The 18,838-nt window shown below is 26.6% G+C and overlaps 1 protein-coding gene across 1 annotated transcript; it reads left to right on the forward strand.

The window, feature by feature from the left end:
- Positions 1-4,290: 4,290 nt before the first annotated feature.
- LOC129615968 (venom protease) lies at positions 4,291-9,771 on the forward strand. The gene is made up of 8 exons (XM_055531412.1): positions 4,291-4,425; positions 7,284-7,447; positions 7,672-7,825; positions 7,897-8,094; positions 8,153-8,440; positions 8,512-8,714; positions 9,330-9,401; positions 9,469-9,771. Exons 1-8 carry the CDS (start codon positions 4,350-4,352, stop codon positions 9,610-9,612), a joined length of 1,299 nt encoding a protein of 432 aa, XP_055387387.1. The 5' UTR covers positions 4,291-4,349; the 3' UTR covers positions 9,613-9,771.
- The last annotated feature ends 9,067 nt before the right edge of the window (positions 9,772-18,838 follow it).

Genomic DNA, 18,838 nt, shown 5'->3' on the forward strand with positions numbered 1-18,838 from the left:
TATCTATAAATTTATTTTCTAAATATAACACGAATTTCTGACTAACAACATCTAATTTAGCCATTTATAATTTTCTGTAAGTCAAGTGATTTCTTTTAACTTTTTAAATTCTATAACTATATAAATAACATAAATTCTGTTTTAAAATTTAATAGCTACTCTTAAAAATTTCTAAATTAAAAATTTTCAACATTTCAATACTTTAAAAGTACCCACACACACACACAGTATACATCTTGATATTTTTCTTGAACTACCCCACTTCAGGCGCCATTATCAAAAAATTAAATATCTTTCTCTTTTTGTGTACCTGAACAAAAAATCATTAAAAAAATAATGAAACTCAAAAATATAAATCGGTTTCAATAAAAAGTCCATTAACCTTGAACTTAAAAGCAAGAACTCGTTAAACTTAAATAAAAATTTGTATACGTATGTGTGAGGGTTACAATGGACTTCAATGAAGAATAAATTTCCTAAAGTAAATATAGTTATGGAGAAATTGAAACCATTTCAACAAAATGAACCAAAATATTCTTTGAACTGGAACAAAAAAGTACTTTTTAAGAAACTTTATAAATTTTGAATTTCTAATTAAAAACTTTTTAATTATACGAGAAAAACATTAATTGATAACCATTTTTCTTCCTCTTCTTGTTGAAATGTCAATAACGATCTAATTATTATTTTTTAAAATTTTTATTATATATGTAGTTGCCCGGTCCAGGAATTTTTTTAATGGAATTTTAAAGCTTATATCATGCTAACATGGGTGATTTTATACATAAGAATAAATTAAGTATTTTCTATAAAATATAGGAAATGTATAAATGCCTTGTCTTTGTGTGTATTCAAATTTATCACTGTTCCACTCTCTGAACTTTAATAATATTTAAATCAAAGTATATCTACTAATTCGACTCGTTCCATTCCGTTAGTTTTCATTTGCATCTTGCTTCCAAATTCTTAAAATATTCCATTTTTTTTTAGAAATAGATGGTAATAAGAGTTGTGTAGGCAATAAAGAAACAAAACAGAGTTGTGTAGGCAAGAAAGAAACAAAACATTGTAAACAAACGAGTGTATCAAAAACACTGAACTGAAATAAAATTATATTAAGTTAGGTAAAATTTTGTGGTTTTTGTTTTGATAATAACAAAATTTATTTTTCATTTTTTTAAGTACCTGGTACAGTAGATACGCAGTATCAGGTAGTGAAGTAAAGTAACTTATAAAGAAAAAAAGGTGTATGCGTACTGATTAATACTTTATGAAATATAATCATTACCGATTCATAGGAAATATGTTTTAAATTTATTAAGATTGAAATGAAAATAAAAAATTTAAAAATAATTTATTTATTTTATTTATTAATAATAATTATTAATTACAAATGCTTAACACTAAAAATTTAAAATATTTTCAAAAGTACATATTTACCTCTCCACATCTTAAAGCAACAAATGAAATTTTCGTGTCGTTTTTAATATTATACGTCTTTTTAAAATTTATTTTTATTATTTTTCATATAAATTATAATAATTTTTTTAAACACTTTTTCTCCGCTTCGCTTTTATAATATGAATACACATTTTTTGCCACCTTGTACTGGAATGAATTACGGAAATTATTGTATCGCTTTTAAAATTCTTAATATTTTTCCCTATACTTTATATAGGAACAAATAATAAAGTGTCGCCTTTCAAAATTACATTATAAAAAAACAGGTTGACATCTATTGCGTACTCTTTTCCTCTCCCAAAAATTCTTATGTGTATAAAAATGAAAATAAGAAGGTATACTGCTTAACTCTTTTAACTAAGGGAATTTTTTGTATACAAATATTGGTGAGTGATTGCATTAGTGTGATGTAAACGGAGAGTCGAACTACTTGTTAGTAGATATACTTTGATTTAAATATTTGTTCTATTTAAAATAATATGTTAATTGGCTCTCAATTTTTTTTTTTCTATTTACAAAATATTAAAAGAGACGAGAAAGAGAAAATAGTTTTGAAAATAATAGTTGATCGTGTCAACTCTATGGCCCTTATAGTTTCAATAATAAAATGTTATAGAAAGTTCCTATACACCAAGTCGTTCTTGATTTGCGTGCATATTGTAATTTTAAAAGTATATTTTTTTTTAAATTTGAATGGCATTTATTATATAAGAACTTATACAACGACCAATTAAATTTTATTGAAATAGTGATGCTTCTGCAATATTCGTTTAGAAAAATTTCAAATATTTCAGACTTTATAGTTTCTGAGATGTGCTTTTATTAAACTCAAATTAAATATGATTCTTGTAACAAATTTTAGTAATTAGTGGAAATTGGTTTATCTGACCATTGGTGCAGTGGTTATGGCACCGGTCCTTTAACCGAAGGGTCTCGGGTTCAAACCCCGGTCAGGTCACTATAAAAATTATATTCAATATTATTATAACTTAATATACAATACTAATAAAAATATTATACTCGTACAAGTAATTTTCAAATATTCCTAATATTCGATATTAAAAAAAACTAAGAAAAATAAATAGTAAATATTAATAACCTCAAATAATTAATATATAAATAAAAACTACGGCAGGCTAGTCACCTACCTAGTTAAACCCTATGACGCTATGAAACTAGTGCATGAGAAATCATGCACTAGCCCTATGCTCCTTCTAGGAGTGAACAAAGGAAAAAAAAAAAAAAAAAGTGGAAATTGGTTTAGTTTACCTCAATGACTTTTCGAGTCTAATGGACAGGCGGACGACCATAGCTTAATCGATTTCGAAATCGTTGGTGATCAAAAGCCTTTACTATAATTCAGACATCTATTTCTCAGTGTTATAAATGGAGTGACAAATTTATATTAATTTATATTACCCTTCAAATATTCGATCTTTCGAGTATAATAAAGCTCTTTCCAAGTTATTACCAAATTGACATTATAATTTTTCTTAATATCTTTTCACATTAGTCGCCTTCAAACTGAAATATAATTAAAGCTTTTCAATTAGTTATTATAAAGCTATAAGAACTCCCCAAATACTTAAAATGAATATTTACACAAGATAATTTACAACGGCAATAACTCCTGTCTCATCATAGAGAGCAACTTGTTTAAGAACCAAGACTGAGTATGGAGACAAATTTCTACTTCGATAGTCAGTATTTATTTTACATTTAATGATCTCCATTAGTTAGGAGATATATGATTATTTGTTCTCTTTGTTAAGCTAATACAGCTTTAAGTAGCATTTTAGGTTTCCTTATATCACTTTTAAAAAATATTTATTTCACATAAATCGCTCTTATAAGTTTTGTTGGAATAGGCAAAGTGTCGATACAGAATCACAAATATTGATAAATATTTTGTCAAAAGAGACAGGCGGCAACTTGTTAACAAAGTAATTATAATATTAAACAAAGTGTATACACCTACATACGTATGTGTGTACTTTAAATATAATAAATTATTTTAAGTTATCAATTAAATATGTTTATAAAATGAATATCAGAATTAATATTTTTTTTTTTTAAATATATTTAAAGATGTCAAAACAACATAATAGGGAACAAATTATATAGGATAAATAGTGCGAAAAGTGGCCGACTTTTTTTGTCCCGAAAATATTACACATATGGTTAAATAAATTTTCACAATATTAGTTTAGAATGTTGCGATCTGTTCACAGGGTACGTTGAACAATGCCAAGCGTGGTACAAGTTGATCAACAACATACTGCGCATAATTTGTTTATCCAATTGTTCTACATATACCCAAAAACAAGGTAAAAACAACTTATCACAGAAATTAAAGCAGATTGCACCTATATTTGTCGAAGCTTATAATCACACCGTTTTGAAGGTGTTAATAATAATTTAATGTTCGAGATCGTGAGTTGTGAGTCAGACATATTTCAGTGTTTCAATGCGAAACAAATATCAAAAAAGAGAAAAATATAGTGTCAATTAACCTATACCGGGATGTCAAACTATTCTACGATTTGAAAAATTTTAAAACTTTCCCACTGTTTGTACATTTACCTTACACAGGTATACATACTAAAATCAAAAACTTTTATATAATATTTTTATTATTATTCGATAAAATTCATATATAAATAGAGTATGTAGCTATATGTATGTTTAAATCATTTAATCATCTATAATTTAAAAATTACAAGTTGATGACCATTATACGAGTATAACCTTTAGTGATAATTTTCAGAGATAAATATTTAGTATTTCTCCAGCTTCCGTAAGTTGCTAGCTCTCTATTGTTCTTGTTTGTTATTATTAAAGCGAAATTTGTTTTTTGTTATATTCTATATATACATACATGAATCACAATGTATTATAAAAAAATTTCATATATTATTATGTTTTTAATAAATAATTATTTAATACTGGGAACACTCTCGCAATGTAAGTTAAAAATTTATGTCAAGTTCTTGTTTATTCAAACGAAGCGAAATTTCACAAACATACAAAAAAAAAACGCCAGTAATTTTGTTTTTAATTTTAATAGTAAAGTTTTCGTTAGATGTATTACAAATATGTATATGTATATATATGTACATATATTTGTAACTAAGTATTTGAGTTTATATTAAACAATTTAGCGAAAAGTTTTAAAATAAATAGCTTTAAACATACTCATATGTACACCGTTAACACACTGTTAAAGTATGTTTAATATTAATTTATTTAACCCTAAAGTTACGATATACCGAAGGGATATATTTCCAGAAATAGTACCATCAACTTGTTAAAAGAGGAAACATATTTAACTACACACCGCCTTGGAATGTAATATTAATAATTAAGCTGCAAAAACTTAGTTCTTCACGCATATTAAAATAAATAATCCTCGAAAAGGCAGAAAAAACCAATGGACCATTTAGAATCCATATACATAGTACACAATAGTACCCTGTGAGGTTTAAATATTGAATAAGATTAGTCCAAGTCTGTATTTCATAATATGACTTAAATTTTATATAAAAAAAATATAAAATGTTGTTCTACGCATGTCGTACTGACACGTATGGGTTAAAAGTAATTATACTCAATCATTTAACATTAATTTTTTATATAAATGAAGAATTTTTTTTTTTTCTAAGAGTAAAGTTTATTGTAAATGTAATTTATCAGAAATTTTCAATCTTTACTATTTAATTTATTTTAATGGAAAATTAATTTATTCCGTTTTCCTTAACTTATTCGGTCACTTCTAAATGTACAATCTGACCCAAATGTTGTATACATGACAGTTCTCAGTGGCAATACAATATTTTAACACTATTTTATCCTAATTATTCTTTGTTTATTATAAGGTCCGATAAACGGCGTTTGAAATTCATTTTTAGAATTTTTAACATATGTTGATGGAATTTGAAGAGAGAGAGAGATGTAGGGAGAGGAAGATGAATGGTAGAGATGGTTAGGGTAAGAGGTAGATGAAGAAGGAGAGAGAAAAGGAGATTAAAGTTAGGGAAAAAGGAAGAACGATTGATGGAGAAGGAGAAAGAAAAATAGAGAGGAAAAGGGTAAACGAAAAGAAAATGAGTAAATGAAAAGTACGGAAGGCAAAAGGAAAAGACGGAGAGAAAGAGTGGGAAAGGGAAAAGTAAGGGTAAGAGAAAGAGATGTGGGGATAGAAACAGGAAAAGATATTAAATTGTTATACGTACCATGAAGTCCCGGAACTTTATTAGCATACCTTAAAGAAATCTCCTATTTTTAACCGAATGAGTCGTTACGTACTCTTATAAAGTACTTGCACAGTACTTGATAATGAAGTTTACAAAGCACTGTTAAAAATCTAGGTCATAAATCAATATTGTGAAAAGAAATGGGTTAATTTCCCTTTATAATATTGTAAGAAAAAAAAATTAATGAACATAAATTAAAAAATCAAAATTCATACAATGTTAAATTGAATTTTTGAAATTTCCCTATTTTAATTAGTAAAATTAAAATGCTTTTTTTTTATTTTCCAAACTTTTTGTTATTTTGTGTATTTGGGTTTTTTTTTTTAACTCAATAAAACCTTAATGAGCGGATGTATTTATGATGTAAATATTGTCAAACGGAATTTGCTTAGAGAATTAAAGTAACGCATTATAAAAACCGCAATAACGTAATTTATTATTTTTTTTTATCGTATTTTATACAACGATAACCATGCCCTTTACGCTTTTTATGCACATTTATAACTATGTAGTGTTAGTAAAAAGTTCTAAATATGCTTTACGAGCACAAAAAAGAGGGTTAAATTTATTCACTTTTTATTCATAACCACAAATATTAATTAGGCCCAATTTTTCAATAATGATTATTATTTTTAGTACCGTTTTATAATCGTTAACGTGTAGACATAAAATCATTTCATATTTTAATATTTTTAGTGATTTAAAAATCATATCAAATGTTAATAGATGAATTGTGTTTTAAAATATTTTTATGGCCATTACTTACTCATTTGGCAAATATAAAAGGATATTGTAAAAATTTTTTTCCTCAAACAATTTTTCCAATAATAACACTTCCAACATCAACTGTTTCTACAACTGTGACTACTTCAAGTACTGTAAATATTACAAGAACAACAACAACAAATTCTAGACCAACAACTCCTACAACAATACCTACTTTTCAGCCAACACTTCCACCAAATACAACAATAACAACAACAAGTACTTCAACATCAACATCGACAACAACAACAACAACAACTTCTACAACACCAGCTTGCCCACCCGTACCATCACTTTGTCTACCTGGTGGCGTTTCTCCAAATCCTCCATGTCCTTGTATTGATCCAAGAAGTCAAAGGCTTCCACTTCGTGTTCATAGAATTAAAAGTCGATTTAAAACATTCACATATAAATTCATATAAATTAATAAAATTATCAACATTTTTCACACAATTTATTAAAACACATACATACATATACGACAAGGCACATGAACATATTAAAATAAGCAAATATCGGAATAAAGAATTATCAAGGGTTATGCAAAAGGAATTTGTGTGTAATATGCAAGATGATAATAGGGTTGAAATGTAATATGAACAAATAGCTTATTTTAAATTGATATTTTTGGGGTTTTAAGTTTAAATTTAAGTTGAAATAAATTCTCAATTCTCAAATATGTGATTTCTATTTTACATACATACAGATGTAAAACAAAATGTACACATGTATATTATATATTTTAGGTGTGTTTATGTATATAGTACACTTAAGGTTTACTTTTACAATTATAATTAATTTTAGCGGATAGTTGCTTAACATCAGCTAAGCGTCAAGGACAATGTACATCAGTTGAAAACTGTCCAAATTTAATTGAAGAATATTTTTATAAACTTCAAACTACGCCAATAACATTTGACGCTTTTTTACGGACTATAACATGTGAAATCAGTGTAGATGCAATGAAAGTAAGTTTAACAGGTATACCATCACTTGTTCCAAAAATTAATTGCAATTATATTATAAAATTTGTATAGAGGCAAATGATTTTTTTGGAGTAATTGATGATAGTACTTTAAAATTATGATACCCCATTGAAGTACTTTAAATTATTGAAATTCAAAGTACATTTTAATATTGTTTAGCAGTTTTAAGATAAAAATTATAATATTTTTTCTATTATTAACTACAGATATGTTGTCCAAATCGTATGATTCCAAAAATACCAGATACTTTACAAATTTTAAGTCAATCAGCACCATCTCAACAACCAAAAGTAGTTTCATTAAATCAACCTGGAGTTTCTATTTTTAGCTTTTCAGCATTAAATTATAATAGTATATCAGGTTAAATAAATTATATTTTCAAATGATTTAGAAAATAATTTTCTACAATTAAGAATTTCGTAAAATTTTAGAAGTTTATGATGAATCATTGATAGTGCCATTAACAATTATTGGCAATGGACCACTAACATCAAATACTGCAAAACCAATTTTACAACCGATTAATATTAAATTACAACCAGGAGTAATTCCAAAAAGTTCACTTGGACAATGCGGTATGAATACTTTACCACAAACGAGAATTGTAGGCGGCAATGAAGTTAAAAAAGGTAAATTAAAATTAACAAATAAAATGTTATTTTACTTGAATTTAATTAACAATTATAGGATCATATCCATGGATAGCTGCTCTTGGATATATAATAAGTAAAAATGATCCTGCTGAATTCTTATGCGGTGGAAGTTTAATAACTACTCGACATGTTTTAACTGCCGCACATTGTGTTAATAATGATTTAGCATTTGCTCGTTTAGGAACTAATAATATATCAGGAAAAGAACCGAATTCAATTGATATTAAAATATTGAAAAAATTTCAACATGAACAATATAATATTAATAGTAATGCAAATGATATTGGTTTATTAAGACTAGAAAAAGATATAGATATTGCTGGTATGTTTCAAAAATTCGGACAATTACTCAAAATAACGTTATGATATCAAAAAATTTGACATATTTTTTAGATCATATAATGCCTATTTGTTTACCTTATGGTTTAACAAAAGATTTAGTTGGAATGAATCCTTTCATTGCTGGCTGGGGTGCTCAAAAATTTAGAGGTACCACAACAAATATACTTCGAGAGGCACAAATTCAAATTGTTTCCTTAGCAGAATGTAAAAAAAATTATTCAACAAAATTTATTGCAATTAATTTTGATGATAAGGTAAAAATAATTTTTTTAACGTAATATAATTTATGCTATAAAAGGTAAAATGGCCGCAGTAAAAATAGATCTCGAAATCCTTAGAACTTCTCTTGTGCATTAGTTTTTGTTATTGGCATTTAACGAAAATTTATGTAATGACAAAAGCTCATCCAAAAGATTTAGCGCTTAGTTGAATTACTTAGCTCAGCCCGATTTTTGAATAATTCGCGCTTAGAATAAAATCTGGCCATGATAATGTGCAGATCAAAATATCACTTTAGTTTAATGAGAAATCCGCATGGTACGTTATTATATTTTTGAATTCATACAATGAAAATTATAAGAAATTCTATAAAAGCAAGTTAAAATTGGCAGCCAAGTTAGAATTTAAGAATTCCCAAAAATTTTAATGGGGAGTGTAAAAATAACTAAGGATCATACCCTTGTTTTCTTACGAAATGCTCTATGACTTCAAACAATATAATAAAATCATTCAAAAATGATCGATTTTAAGGTCTTGCGCACGATTCATCATGGCTAAATCCGATCCAAAAAGTATAGTACTTAAAATAACGCTTACCTTTTATAAAAATAAATAATATATTTTTTCCATCAATTAAATTTCTGTTTAAGATTATATGTGCTGGAGGGAACCAAATTGACTCATGCCAAGGTGATTCTGGAGGTCCTTTAATGTTACCACAAGTATATGGAATTTTTGTTTTTTTTTTTTTTAATTATAAAATTGATTATAATTTTTATTTTTTTTTAGTTGGATCCAGTTAAAATTGTTTACTATTATTATTTAATTGGAGTAGTTTCTTTTGGTTTTGAATGTGCAGTACCAGGTTTTCCAGGTGTATATACAAAAGTCAATTCATATCTAACATGGATAGAAAATAAAGTTAAATTGTAGAAAAATTATTCAATCGGATCTATATATATTTTGTGTAGGAAAGTTTCTCGTATAATTCTAATTGTGAATAATTGATAATTTTTTTTATATCATTTATATTATTTAAAAGCAGAATTTTTTTTTTGTCAATAAATTAACTTTAAAGTATTAAAATACAAAATAGCGCACAAGTTTTTTTAGTCTAAATTCTACCAAACATAAAACAACTGGCCCTTAACACAGTGGAGTTCCGGGGAATTGGGGAATCGTAAGGCAGACAAGCTTGCGAGACATGGAACAACTCTTAGATTTTTACGTGAGTCTAAGCATTCATAGGCTGCTGCTACCCAAGGCGGCAATGGAGCTTACCAATCTCAGATGGGCAAATGGAACAATGTGTAACGCGACCAAAACTAGACTTACGTCAAACAAGAGACCTGATATCGTGCTGTGACAAGGGTTCTGACCGGTCATTGTTTCATTGGGGAACATGCGAGAAGGATGAGCCACCTAGCAAACGATCCCTGTAAAAAGCCGTTCTAATTAGGGGGAGGAGGAAACGCTGACCCACCTCCTGCGTTCATGTCCGGTGATGGCGGACTCTAGGCACAAATTTCTTGAGTCTAATTTCTTCCGTTGTACTGCGGACTTAGCGGATGTAAATGTTAGGAATCAAATGGGGTGAGGAATGATTGTTCGAATGGGGAGTGGAAAAGCAGTTTTGGCGGCACCACAAGGGGCCCAAGTAGTCTATATTTCGGAGGGTCGCATTAGCCTAACCTAACCTAATCTAACCTACGACAACTGCCATCAGTAGAATATATACATATCAAAGGGGTGTATGTTTATATTTGGGTTTAAACAATAAGAATATAATTATAGAGGCAGTCCATTCAAAATTAATAAAATACTTTAGATATGAAAAAGGTAAAGTTACAGTCTAAGAAGACAATTCGCAGCTAGCTCTTTTACGGCCTTTCCCATTTTGATATATTTGGCGACAGTACAAATTCATAATTCGAAAAGTAAAGATGAAGGCTATACACAACAGATTTACCCAAAAAAATTTTTTGAACTGTATAGGAGCTTACTATCTTAAGGCATATTATTTTTCTTAACATACAATTTTCTTTTCGAGTCCAATAACATTTGATTCACTAACAATTTGATTTTGCTTAAACATAAATTGGTCTATAACTTTGCAATCTCACTTTATTCATATTTAATGTATTATAAATTGAAAATTCAAAAAACATAAGTATGTGCTAAATATTGTATATAGTGGCCTTTAATCAAGCGTATAAGTATGTGCTATACACATATACATATGTATAAATACGTCATGTAGTCCCGAAAAATATTTTATTTTATTTGACATTTAATAAAAAATTTTGACTGTTTAAGAAAAATGGGATCAGGAATATGGAATTGGAAAAAAAAACAACCTTATAAGACCCTTTAAAAAGCAAATTCAAAAAGCCTTTCAAAATCTAATAAAATATTAAAGACCGTAAAAAGTGTTGTTGACTTTTTTTTTTGTGAAGAATGTAAGGAAAGAAGTAGAAAAGATAAACTTAGTTTTTAAGAAAATCAATAAATTACTGTTATATTTTTTATAAATAACTTTATACACATAATTTACATGTAGGTATATGTGTATATATATATATATTATGTATGTGTCCACAAGTATTCGAAATTTGAAACAACAAACAGGTCATTTGATAACAAGTATTTAAATATTTACAAAAGTACGTGTATATGTACATACATACTTGTTGTAAGAATAATTTAGACACTTAGGTATAATCAATTGTGAACTATATGAGTGATTTAGTTAAAAATTGTGAATAGTTTATGAATAGTTGTGACCAAAATTCGATATATCATTATTTTTGCTATACTTTCACAAGTTCAAACTAGTCATGAGTAGTTGAAACTAAACAGAACTGTGCCATAAAATGAACTGTTGCCATAAAATTACTAAAATCACTACTACTGTTAATACTATTAATTACTAAATCACTAATATTGTTCACATTGAATTGAAATTCAAAAGAGCCTTAGAAAATTTATTAATTTTTAAATTTTTTCTTAAAATTTGTAATTATTGTGAAGGTTTTAAAATAATTTTCACTTCTTACTTTTTCATATGCACTTATAATTTTTATTAAAATTCACACCATACATACATAGTTATATTCATTTAAAATACAATTTAATACACGTTTATTGAATTTTAAAATTTTTCAAATTAATTAATTAAATTAAAAAACTAAAATCTTTGATTAAAACAACAAATAACATTTTTGAATATTTTGACATTCAAATATTTTGTTTAACATTCATAGCGCGTTCATTACTAATAAAAAAATTTAAAATGAGAGTGAAAAATTAAATTATGAAATATTTTCGACTGCATAACATAATAGTATATAAAACATTATACAGGATGTGCGCGACACGATGGTACTCCCAAAGTAGGATAATACAATCTGTTCAGGCTAATAAAAAAAACACTAAGTGACATTCTTTCTTTTTTCGTCCTACTCGTATTTCTCAAATTATTAAGCATCGAAATTTCAGAAATCGCAGCCGCTTCCACAAGTTGTAGCATGCATAACAACCGGGAATGGGCTTATTGAAAACTCACTGGATGCAAGGGAAGCAGCAGTTGGATGTTTGCTTGACATTTAGAGTTTGATTCTTTTCAAAACTCCATTTTTGCTTATATTATAAATTTGACCTTACAAATATAAAATAAATTGACAATAATTTTAAGTGTTTAAAGGGTGATTTGCTCATCATAGAATGTTTACAAAATATATTGTCTCATTTTTTTTCTTGTCACCCCTCTCAAAACCATCAAAAATAAATTTTCCAAAAAAAAAAAAAAGAAAAAATTTTAATGCAATTAAATAAAAGTGTGCCATTCTTATAAGTAGGGGAAAAAATGTTAAAGTATTAGTGAGCACTTTTGTTTTTTGTTTTTTAGTGAAGTTTTAGAAGCAATTTTGCTGTTATGACTTACACTCTTATACTATACTAATTATTATTGAAGAATAACTTTAGAAAAGCTATTTTAAAAAATATTTATTTACATAGCGTTAGAAGTATGTTCCTGCGTAATTGTAATTCAAATGGAACATCTTTCAAATTACCATCAGAGAAGAAAATGGTAGCAACTAGATTAAACTGTTATACTTGTACATATCTATGTACGAGCATACATATGTAAGTATGTATATCCATGCAAAAGTAATTATGATTTTTGCTGTGACTAATCAAAAACCTATGTACTTATGTATATTCGCATAATGAAAAAATCACCTTACCACAATTTCATTTAGAAATTCTGATATAATATTACGCCTTAATAAACACACAACAAACACGAATGCCGCATTACAGTAGAATAAGAAAACCACACAATTTTTGAAAAAAAAAAACAATAACTACATTATTAAAAACAAAATAAATCCATCAGCTGCTTTACCTGACATCCTGCAAAATGTTTACTCATACTGCAATACACAATATTTTTAATAGTATATGTATGCATGTGTGTAAATAAAAAAAAGTTTGAAAAAAAAAACTACCAGCATACGCAGTCACACGTCGTCTGGTGGATTTTTTTTTATCATTTTTTGAGTTTTTATTTTTTGACTTTGTTTTTTAATGTCATGCAGATTGCAAGTGAATAAAAGGCAGATGGAGCATAAAAATATGATCAGCATCAACACTGAACTTATTACTCATGTATGTACGTATGTACAATTAAAATACAATAAAGATTAAATAAAATCGATTTCCTATACAACAGAAATTGAGTCAGAAAAAAAAATTTTTTTTTTGTAATGTCATGTGAGTTTTGTGGTCCGCGATAAAGATTATGACACAAATACAATAATTTTTTATTGTATTAGGGAAAATATCATTTTGAAAAAGAATACCTACATACTACATAAAATATTTAATTATCATTAAACTAGTGAAATTAGTGCACTTTTAAGAAATGTGGCTCCCGTCTACGTAATAAGACCATTTAGTTTTGATACTGCTTACAGTATTTGTATATATAACCAATAAAAGAAATTTTACGATTCACACCGGTTAATACGAGTAGTAGAACCGGTTTCTAATATTACTACTATTCTATTAATCAGAATAGTAGAGCGTCCGCCTAGAAAGCGGTAAGTCACTGGTTCGAGTCCAGTTCGAGGAGAAAAATTTTTTAATTAATTTTTCTGCCTTTAACTCGTTCCTTTGATTACGTCATCCATCTGTTCTGCAGTTGCATGAAGAAATTTCCATTAAGTTAGAATTCAACACTTTTATTATAAAATTTTTAACAACGATAACCTTCACTCTACATAATAAAAATTTTTAAATAAAAATACATATAATTAAAAAACTCTGTGCCAACACATGAGGAAACTAAAATTTACACTGTATTAAATCATAAAAAAAAAAAAACTTTACCGGCTGTCATTTGATAGAGCCATGTGAACGCGCATACCAAAAAATAACAATAAAAGAAAACTATATTCCAATCGTACATACATACTCACTTATTAGATGTTCCACCAATTTACTTATTATGTACATACATAGCATTGCCTGCGATCTTTTAACTGATATACCAGTATTATTATACACCTATACATGCGCAATTTAGATTTTTTTAATTTCACATGCGCGTATGTTTATTGTATTGATTTTTGATTCTTTTTCTATTCCTTCTTTACTTGCGACTTGTGAGTTGTAAATTGTAAATTGTAAATTGTGATTATTATCCTCTCTTAATATTATTTGATTTAAAAAATGAACGAATTATGAGTTTTACACTCCATATATAAACAACACAGTTTAGATAAAATCAAAATAACGTGTATTAAAACAAGCTTTAAAAATTTTGAAAATGTCACTATATATACAGATAATGTATTTTCTCACTCGATCTAAATTCTTTTTTATACACGAATCACCACCTTTTTCTACATTTAATTTTTCTCCTCACCCGGTGAGAAAAAATTTTTACGAACACCATGTACTCGTTCAATGTAATGTTCAAGTATAAGAAGAATATTATTTTCCTTGTGATATCTGTCATTCACTCTCTCCACTATAATTTAACTGAGCGAAATTCTGTATATGAGAAATGGGAATACTTTGTCCTTTGGCGGTGACGCATGAAATCGTTGTTTTCAGAATGTTTTTAATTATTTAATATTTATGTACGTATGTATACTGATTTTTTAGTAATTCAGAAAAGAGAGTTTTAGAATTAAGATTTTTGAGATTAGTATAAGCTTCATATTTATTCCGATAGCAATATTACTATGATATCTTATCATTTACTTGAACAACTCCTTTTTGAATATTTTTTTATTATACTCAAATATTTGAAATTAAACAACAACAAAAAACAAAATTACAATGCGTACCCTAGTTTTCATACTCAACATTATTAACACACACACGCATACAAAAATTTAAAGTTGCACATGTTTCCTTCCACACGGTAATTTTTCTTTTTTTCATTTTTTGATCGTTAAAAATCAAACACTTAAAAAACAAGAAAATTTACCTAACGTACATACCCAAAAATAAAAGAAAACGTAAAGTCTCTGTTGCACTCTCCAAAATATTGCAATACAATCACATTACAACAAACATTGTACAATACACTCTCAAAATTCGCTCCCTCTTAATTTTTTTTATATTCTCGCATACATCAAGTTTTGTGTACAATATAAAATCAAATAAGATCCTTTCAGTCCAATTTTTTACCCTTGTTGTTTACAAAAATTATTTTCATTCTGAAATATGAGGGTAAGAAATTTATTTTTATAATTTTAGTTTAGTCTGAGTCTTAAACGGGAACGGAATAATTATATTTAAAGCAAGAATTTTTTGCGCTTTATAATCGTCGGTTTATTGATCGCCGTTAAAATACCAAAAAAAAAATATTGTAACCAAAACTGGATAACAAAATTTCCCCAAAGGATTTAATTTAATAATTTTTTTTAGCGTGCTTCAGAGTAGCAACAAAATTTCGAATTAAAAATGAATTTTAATTATAATTATTTATTTATTTATTAAATTATTTAAGGAGAAATATTTTATTTTTAAATTAAAATTAATAAAAGAATATAATCAAGATACACCAAACCAAACATGTCTGGTAAATTTATTCATAATTTAAAACGGAAACGTGAAGAAGAATGCTCATCAAATTCATCATCAAAAACTTCATCACCTGCCGGATCTCCATTGACAATTAATTCTCAAACTTCAATTATTGTAAATCCCTCATGTTCATCATTATCAGCAACATCATCGTCATCATCATCTTTATCATCAATATCACCTTCTTATTGTTTAATTAAAGGAAATTCAACAAATTCATTGTCCACGCAATCTATCAATTCATATTCATATTCTGAATATAAAAATAAACCTGGAACATCATCAATAATATTACCATCATCATCAATAGCATTACCATCATCATCATCAACAGCAATACAATCATCAGTAATTATTACACAACCATCATCATCATCAACATCTTATGACACAACTACAACACCGCACACAAATGATATAGAACAATTAAAAATTATCGCACAGGATGCTAAACGTGAGAAACATGATTTTTATGTTGATACACCGGAATCAAGTAATGATGGTACTGAAAGATTATTACCACTTACACCACCATCTGAATCTGATGATTCACAAAATGGACAAGAACAACCACAAATTTTACCAAAAACAACAAGAAATCTATTTTTAGTTGAAGCTTTAAAAAGAATTGTTGAATTACAAAATGAATTAGAAGAATTAGATCAACAACAACAAGAACAACCATGTGGTGGAAGAGAAGAAGAAGTAGAAGATCATGAAGTATCAAATATTATTAATCAACCATCATTATCTAATAGATCGGAAGGGATTTATCAATACCAATATCAACAGGAACAGCCACAAATACATAATGAAAATTTTAATGCTGAAGCTTTAGGTTTTGCTATTTGTGCTAGAGAAACATTATTATTTTTGCAACAAGAAGGTATACCAGAAAATAGTGAAATATATAAAGCTCTTAGAGAAAAATTAGTTGGTAAATCACAACAAGAGATTCCAATTTGAAAATTTAACAAAATTCCATCCCATATTTATTTATTCGTTTTCTTCTTCAAATATTATGTATGTAGTTAAATTTAAAATATTGATGATATTGGAAGATGCACCGTAAAATTTCTCTTAAAAATAATTTTTTACCAAAATTTTATTCCAAAATTACTAGCAAAAAAATTTAATTAATTAGACTTGCAGCATATTAACTATGCGGTATTCAAAAACATCTCAACTTTTGAATTATAATTTTAATACAGTGTTGCCGCAATTAATTTTTTTTTTTTTTTTTTGAATGACGGCTAACAATACAAATTTTTTATGAATATTGCTATAATTTTAATAATATAACTAGAATAAGTATTTAAATTTATAATTTTTATCTAGTCAGAGTATATAAGAATGATTTTTATTTTAATGGATATTATAATTAATCAAGAATTTCATACGTAAGCCATAATTATTAAATAAGAAAAAAAAATTAGTATTAATAGCCATTCTAGTCATTAGATTTTTAAGAATACAAAAAAAAAAAAAATGCTGTAAATTTTCTGAAATCTTTGGGAAGACTTCAAAAATTTTTGTGTATAACAATTAAATTTTTAATAATTTTTTTTTTGTACATTTATTTTTAAAATATTTCAAAAACGATATAAAAAAAATATTTAATTTTTTATTTAAACACACAATTCATTCCTTAAAAATATTCACTTAAAAATAACTTTGGTTTTTATTTTTAAATTTTTCGTTCTCTTATTGCTTAAATAGAATAAAAATTAAATTGAATAATCAAAATTTAAAATTTTAAAAATTAAAATATAAGCGCAGTAGCCAACAGTATAAGAACGAATGTATCGTGCCCTGTGCTTCCTTTTTATCTACTCTTCTTTTCTTATTCAAACAATACAAAAATAATGAAAGCAAAAAAATTTATAAAAAAAAAAGAGCAATCCAATTGCACCTGGACGAAATTTAAACTCATATATGTGTACAATTGATTTAGCCTTTGCGCAAGAGGCAATTTAACAGAAAAAAAACCTAAAATATAACAGAGTAGTTTTTAAAATTGAAAAATAGAAGCACCAACCACTCATTATTTCTATAGTTTTTTAAAATTGGTTCAAATCTTCTTTTATCAGAGTTTTCAAAATTTAAAAAATCATCTTTTTTTTTTATTTTGTTTTGTTCCGTTTTACTATACTGCCTTAGCAGATCCTTCATCTATATGTTTATTTTATTCTTCTTCCAAAACTTATACCATATGTTTTCTGGCTTATCCAATAAAAAATAGAATTTCGTAAAGGTGTTCTTTTATTTTTGAAAAAAAAAATCGTGCTTCTTCCTCTTTTGTTTATCTTTTTATCCATCTGCTCTCACTCTACAAGTCTATACCCTTATATAATCGGAATTATGTACTAATTTTTTGTTATAATTTTTTTTTTTTTTTTGTTATATTTTTTACTTTACATTTATATAATTTTTCGTTATAACAGAATATTTAAGATTTTTTCATTGAATAGATTCATTACAAGTCGAATTATTAATTGATTGAATAAGCGAAAAATTATTATTATAACAGTTATTATAACTGTTATATGTTAAATTACATCCTGTAAATGCAGCTAAATATATTTCATTTGGATTATGTTCTGAATTATATTTTTTTGATAAATCAATTAAGATTTCAACCATTTCATATGCTAATAATGGTTTGTGTCCATAATTTAAATTTGTATTTTCATAACTTCTATATTGTGAATTATTATTATATGTCATATATTGTGAATTATTATTATTATTTGTTATTATTGTAGTAGGAAAATAATTGTCATTAATTGTATTTGAAAAATTATAATTAATATCTGGATTGAAATAATCTTCATCAGTTGGCAACATTCTAAAGAAAAGAAAATAGAAAAAAATTATTATTATTTTAAATTTAAGTGCATTTATTAGTAGAATAAATACAAGAGTAATTTGAGCTCGTTGGGTGATTTGTTTTTCAATTTGGTTGTATAGTGTGCATGCTAATTAAGAACGGGTTTAGCACTATATTAGTACAGTAATTAAATTTTGTGATAACTGGTCCCGTAGTATTATTTTG

Source organism: Condylostylus longicornis, unplaced genomic scaffold, assembly GCF_029603195.1.
Source record: "Condylostylus longicornis isolate FDR11 unplaced genomic scaffold, ASM2960319v2 ptg000155l, whole genome shotgun sequence".
Classification (NCBI taxonomy): domain Eukaryota; kingdom Metazoa; phylum Arthropoda; class Insecta; order Diptera; family Dolichopodidae; genus Condylostylus; species Condylostylus longicornis.

What these genes read in the sequence shown, in the direction of transcription:
- LOC129615968 (XM_055531412.1), top strand. Translation starts at nt 4,350, where the DNA reads ATGTATTATAAAAAAATTTCATATATTATTATGTTTTTAATAAATAAT. An exon ending in TCAGTGTAGATGCAATGAAA is followed by an intron (nt 7,448 to 7,671) that starts GTAAGTTTAACA and finishes TATTAACTACAG; the next exon opens with ATATGTTGTCCAAATCGTAT. An exon ending in AAAAGATATAGATATTGCTG is followed by an intron (nt 8,441 to 8,511) that starts GTATGTTTCAAA and finishes CATATTTTTTAG; the next exon opens with ATCATATAATGCCTATTTGT.